The sequence below is a fragment of the Penaeus chinensis genome, chromosome 8 (assembly GCF_019202785.1).
Source record: "Penaeus chinensis breed Huanghai No. 1 chromosome 8, ASM1920278v2, whole genome shotgun sequence".
Lineage (NCBI taxonomy): Eukaryota > Metazoa > Arthropoda > Malacostraca > Decapoda > Penaeidae > Penaeus > Penaeus chinensis.
The window spans coordinates 40,284,162-40,290,619 of NC_061826.1; the positions used below are offsets into that span (position 1 = coordinate 40,284,162).

Genomic DNA, 6,458 nt, shown 5'->3' on the forward strand with positions numbered 1-6,458 from the left:
GTTTTTATCATTTGGTTGATAGAAGTTTTTATATCAGCTCTGAAGTTTAGATATAATAAAAGATATATTGATATGCCTATGATAAACAAAACTAGTTGTATAGAAAGCTTTGTTCATAAGTAGTTGAATTACTAATTTTATATATGTAATACAGTTTTTATGAATGCATCATGAAAACTCTCATCCCAAGGTATGAACATTCCAATGTATGGAGCTTTAAAGAGATGCACCCCACTACTCAACCTGGTATTGGCAGTTGTGTACCTTAAGAAGCCGCTGCCGTCACCTCTACTTATTACGTCAGTCTTCACCATCACATTTGGGTGTTTAATAGCTGGTGAGTATGAGTGAAATGCAGGTTTGTGATAGTGTGAAGTTTTAGTTCCATACACATGAGTCTAGTTTGACTGATTCATCTGTGGAAAAGAATGTTGATAACCTGTACAGAATAACTGTAGAATGTGAATGCATTGCTTCAAGTTGGTAAATTTAGTCTTTGTCCAATTTTTGGAACTTTTAATGATGTAGTTGGTGTACAATAAATCTACCTATATTAAATATGTACTGATGCTATGAGGCTTCTAACCCAAAGTGAATACTGATTTCTGCAGAAGTACTAAAAAAAGGTGAAGCAATATTGGTTTCATTTAGATTTAGATTAATGCATGATACAGTTTGCTTGGGCAGGAATGAATTGTTCATACAGAAAATACTCTGCATATTGCAGGCAACTTGTAATATGCAATTATGTGTGTATACTTACAATCTCTCTCACTCTGTGTCTCTCTGTGTCTTTCTGTTTCTTTGTCTCTGTCTTTCTCATTTTCATTCTTTTTCAGTCAGTTTCTAAATCTCTTAGTCTCTATGTGTACTGTATGTATGCATGTGTGTATGTATATATGTACAAATGTATGTATGAACAGTGTATATACATTATGTATATACTGTACAGAATATACATATAATAACTTCACTTCATCTTTATTTCTGCACAGGACTTTCTGACCCAAGTTTTGATGGGTTTGCATATACTATGGGAAGCTTAAGTGTTGTGACACAAGCAGCATACCTTACACTGGTTCAACAGTGTGGAGAGAATCAGTTCTCTCCTCTGCACATCCTTCATCTTAATAGCTGCATCTCCTTCACTCCGTTTATGCTCCTGACATTAGCCTTTGGAGAGGTGGAGAAAGTTTTGAAATTTGAAAATTTTAATGGTAAGGCTATTTCTAAGTGTATGATATTGTTCTTGCAAGAATTTGGTAAAGAAAAGAAAAGAAAAGAGAAGAAACAAATTATTGGATCTGAAAGATTTGTCTTATTATATTATTATTATATCTCCATTTTTTAGTGTATGTGTTTTTAATCTTTATAAGAAAAAGCAGTTAATACTAAGTTATGTGTGGTGCTTAGAAGTAATCTGAACTGGAGAATTTCTGTGTCAGTTCACCAAAGGAGAAATAAGTGACATTTTTCCGGAATTATAAATAAATAAATTAATTAATTATTACAAACTGGATGATTATATACTGACAAATCAATTTTGTTGTTTATACTGTAGTGTATTTAAATGTAAGCCTTTAGGCAATTAAGGCTTTTTCATGATTGTGTGGAATAAAGTCAAAATTATTAAACTAAAAAATATGCAAATTACAGAGAAACTAATTATTTCCTCAATTTTCTGATGTATTTGCAGATACAAGATTCCTAATAATCTTGCTGGTGCTACTAGTATTCGGCCTTTCGCTTAATTTCTCGCTGTTCCTGTGCACAATGCTCAACTCAGCCTTAACTACCTCTATTATTGGTGTTATCAAATCTGTCCTCCAAACAGTCATTGGCTTTTTTGTCTTTGGGGGTGTGGTGTTTGATCCTGTTAATTTAACTGGTAGGTTAATATTATGTAAACTGTATATACAGCACTTTTGTGTGTGTGTGTGAGCGTGCGTGCGTGCGTGCGTGCGTGCGTGCATGGGTGTGTGTGCGACGTGCGTGCTTGTGTGCGTGCGTGCATGCGTGCGTGCGTGCTTGCGTGCGTGCGTGCGTGCGTGCATGCCTGCGCACTTGCGGTCTATGCATGTTTGCATATGTATATGTCCATATCTGCATACGTTCTTATCTTATCTTATCATTGTATGTAATTGTGCGCTCATACCTTTTTATACTAATATATTCCTGCATGATGAGAGAGTTAGAAAATAGTGATATGATATGTGTGTGATTTGATATGTGATGGTGTCCATACAGAGAGTTCATTAGGTACAAGAGACTAACTTTTTGTTTTCTTAACAGGCATTGTGTTAAACACGGTGGGAGGCTTCATGTACACATATACAAAATACAAGGAGGAATGGAAAAAAAGAGTTAAAATAGACCTAGGTGATGCTGGAATACAACAGACTGGGTGGGAGCTTAAAGAAAAGCTTGGAACTAAAAGGTGATGAAGTTGCACCTTGACAGAGTGAAAGTAAGTGCTGTGGATGTTTCTATTTGTGTGTTTATGAGTTGTGTAATTATTTAGAGACAATGTTTCCAAATGGAAAAGGATATTTTTTTTAAGGATTAGAAATCCCTGTGCAGTATTTATATGAGATAAAGTCTGATATTTCATATAGAAAACTAATTTAATGATTATAGAAATATCTGGGGGTATAAGAAACAGTATATTATATTCTTGAGACCAGACTCAAGTTATGAAAAAAATATATTAACAGTATTTTAACTTAAGTACTAACATATTCTCTGCTAGGTCAGCCAAATAGTAAAAACAAGATTTTGGAAAAAAAAGGAAAGGAGTGAAATCTCATGGTATTTTATGTTAAGTTCTGATTTTTAATACTGGTAGTATATATTCTATTGAATGTCAAGTTATTCTTGATTTTATTCACATGGAATAATATGACAGTACTAGTGATTATAATATGGATTGGACTGTTGATATTTTTCCACATGGTTAAGTATTAATTGTATGATATGTTAACCCAAAGATGACTTCTTTTCCCATGGCATATTAATCAATGTGTCTGTCAACACATTCAGATATATATATATATATATATATATATATATATATATATATATGATTTTGGCTGTGGCATGCAACTTTTTTTAAGGAAATGAGGATAACATACTTGAATTCTCCTTGAGGGGCTGCATATCCTCAGTGATTGAAATCAGGGCAATGCAAGTGCACACAGTACAGAGCAGGCTGATTGCCCGTGGCAGGAATACTTGCCACCATTTCAGTTAGGCCTGATTTTTCATGACAAGAATAGAATAGTCTGTTCATTAACTGAATTTTGTAAAGAAATTGAGGCTTAATTTGAAGAATATTAAAGATTTGATTTGCAAGAGATAGAACTGCACATTAATTTTATCAGAAGGCTTTTTCTCCATATTGCTACAGGCTGTGTACTTATATAGTGCAGGCATAGGGATTATGGTTTGGTTGTTTTCAGTCTTCATCATAGGTTGTGACAAGAGCATTCAAAAGTAGTGACATTGGTTGTGACAAGAGTATTAATATATAGTTTTGATATAGTAATGGGAGTCAGAGTATTTTTCAAGACATTTCAAGAATGTTAAATGGTTACTTATACATATATATTTTCCAAGTATTAGGTTTATGGCTTAAAAGAAAATATTAACATGATTTGTTTCGGTGCAATTTACACATCTAAGGTATGCATTTTTATTATATAGTGATATTGCTGTACAATTCCAGTATTTTAGACATGACAACTTTCATTTGCATATTTTTTTCTAATGCAGCTATGTAAACCAGCTCAAAAGAGGTTCATAAAAGTAGAAAAGAATTAAAATAAATATCTTCACAATACAAAAGATGAATTTGACTGGTTTCAATTATATCTTCATCATGTATTTCTGATGAAGATATAATTGAAGCCAATCAAATAATCTCTTTTATTGTGAAGATACTCATTTCTACTCGTTCTCATTCACATCTTTTTTACATTTGTCACAATGAATACGGTTCATTCATAGAAGTCTGGAGGAATAATTGGGCTCAACTGTATTCCACAAGTTATTCTGTTCCACAGTTTTAAGGACAGTGAAAGTTTTCTCAATGGTGTAATAATCCTAGAAAATGCAATTGTTCCAGTGTGAGGCTTGGTTGTAAGGCATAAAGGAAATTTTACTGCACAGTGTAGAGATTGACCAAAAATATTTATATTGTTGATTTTGAAGGTTGAAGGGTTTTATCATTGAGTTTTGTTAAGAGTGTTTGATTTTATCACAATTTAAAAGTTATCTTAAATTGAATATTTTCCTAAAGTAATTGAGGTTGTTTTGCTCATCTCTGCAAGGATTTTAATACTTGCAAGATGAGTAGGTTGATAATTTTATTGTTGAACAAATGGTTGATGAATTTATTTTATATTAACTGAACATATGGAGTTATGTTCATGTGTTTAGAGAATTGTATAATTTGAAATGAGTTGAAAGGAGATCCATAGACATTCCTTGTAGGTATTAAACTTGGGCTTAGCCGTTTTTATGTATTTTCTTTTCTGATATATGTATATAATTGCAATAGACCCAGATGAAGGTTCAGTGATGCAGGTACCATGCAAAAGAGTTCCTCACATTCCAAGGGTGGCTAATACCACTCTCATTTAACATATTCACAAGCTGTTAACTTGGTAAGGAAAGACTATTCATGTGTTATTCCTTGGATATAACACATGATAGGCGGCAAAGGCAATAAATACACCCACATGGTATTTGAATTTAATACACTTTAAATAAGATTATTGAATGATCATGGTATGAAATTGCAAAGTGGATATGAACTTCATATTTTGCACAAACCCATTTTGATTGTAGAAGTTCCCAGTAATAAAAACAAACATGCATGTACATAAATACATATTATACATACACACACCAGTTTGAAAGTTTTTATTATACTCTCTGAACTAATCATGAATAAGTAATTTTTTCTATCTGTATAATTTTTTACACCTGATTTTTTTGTAACTCAATTAAATATTGCATCTCACATTTGTGTTTTATTAATCTTTTTATGTGTATTAACTTCTTTGGCTGCAGTAAAAAATGTGTATGCAAAATATATTAATAAATAAAAGGAATTTATTATTTTGGGGAAAAAAATATATATATATAATATATATATATATATATATATATATATATATATATATTATATAATGTATGTATAAGCAGGAAATATCCAATTCCAAACCAGGGCAGATTTGAGGCAAATTTCATAATTTTTATTCTTGATAGTCACACTGGTAAAATATTCTGTGAAAGATAACATATCTGTATGTTTAGATATAAATATTGGTTGACATTTCTGGTTACCTCTTTTTCCACTTGTAACTTGCTTTAACCTGAAGTCTGCAAATCACTATCAATTAATTGATTACATGAAAAAAAATAATGATAAATAATACTGATAACAGAGCCAACCAAACATAGATGCAAATAAAAACATGGACCCAATAGATGGAAATTCATAGAGAAAGAACAATTCTCCAAAATAGGATTACCAGTACCAAGAGTACTTAAAAAAAAAAATAGTATAAAATACCAGTTTATATGGTTAGGTACATGGGTGTTTTTGAACAATGCCTGTAAATTATTCCTTAATTTGTTTAGCATAATTTTGATAGTGCTTGATTCATATCTAATAGATGTAAAATATTGTATTTTTATAGTCCCTATTTTTATATTTGTATTTGACATATGTTAACTAATAATCTGGTACTTTCTTACATTAGTTAGTGACAATTATTTTAAACTTTTTCATTAGTACAATGTATTTCTGTTTATAAGTGTGCACCTTTAATGGGTAAATCACTATGTGTTTCTATGTTTGTGCATCATGGGTGTGATAAACATACTACCAATGCTGAATTTGCAGTTACGTAGTATATTTTGTTTAAATACACTATAATACAACAGAAACCAGGTTTCATAAAAGCAGCAAGAATAAAATTTACTGCATTTCCCCTTTATCTTTCCAATGCACTATTTTAATTTGCAAATATTTGGTGAATACATGACTTTTCTGGTAGTAAATACTACTCTCATGAGTGTGTAATCAATATATAATATATATATATATATATATTATTTAAATTTTCTGATCATGAGGCAGGCTCTTGATATAAGAATTATTTGTGACTGTTAATCAATGTGAATTCTAATGACCTATTGCCATTATTTTTAATAATATAATAGTCAGAATGTCATTAATGATAATAACAGCAACAAAATTAATATTTAAAAAAATCCTGAAAACTCGAGGAAGGGTGAAATTAGGTAAGATCATGGCTCCTTGTTGGCTGAGCACTTGTGGAACCATCTCTTTGTGAACACATTTCACAAAACAACTCCAGTGACTATTATGTGTTTCAGGTGACAATGGGTTAAAGCTTTACAATTAAGAGAGGGCAAATCAAAAAAGA

The 6,458-nt window shown here is 31.3% G+C and overlaps 1 protein-coding gene across 1 annotated transcript in view; it reads left to right on the plus strand.

Moving 5' to 3' along the window:
- Positions 1 to 5,023, plus strand: part of LOC125027889 (UDP-galactose/UDP-glucose transporter 7-like) — a 9,426-nt gene extending 4,403 nt beyond the window's left edge. The window contains exons 5-8 of the mRNA XM_047617020.1: positions 191 to 337; positions 996 to 1,217; positions 1,697 to 1,888; positions 2,293 to 5,023. Of these exons, the coding sequence (XP_047472976.1) occupies positions 191 to 337; positions 996 to 1,217; positions 1,697 to 1,888; positions 2,293 to 2,441 (710 nt within the window). The 3' untranslated portion in view covers positions 2,442 to 5,023. The remainder of the gene's footprint in view (positions 1 to 190; positions 338 to 995; positions 1,218 to 1,696; positions 1,889 to 2,292) is intronic.
- Positions 5,024 to 6,458: the final 1,435 nt, after the last annotated feature.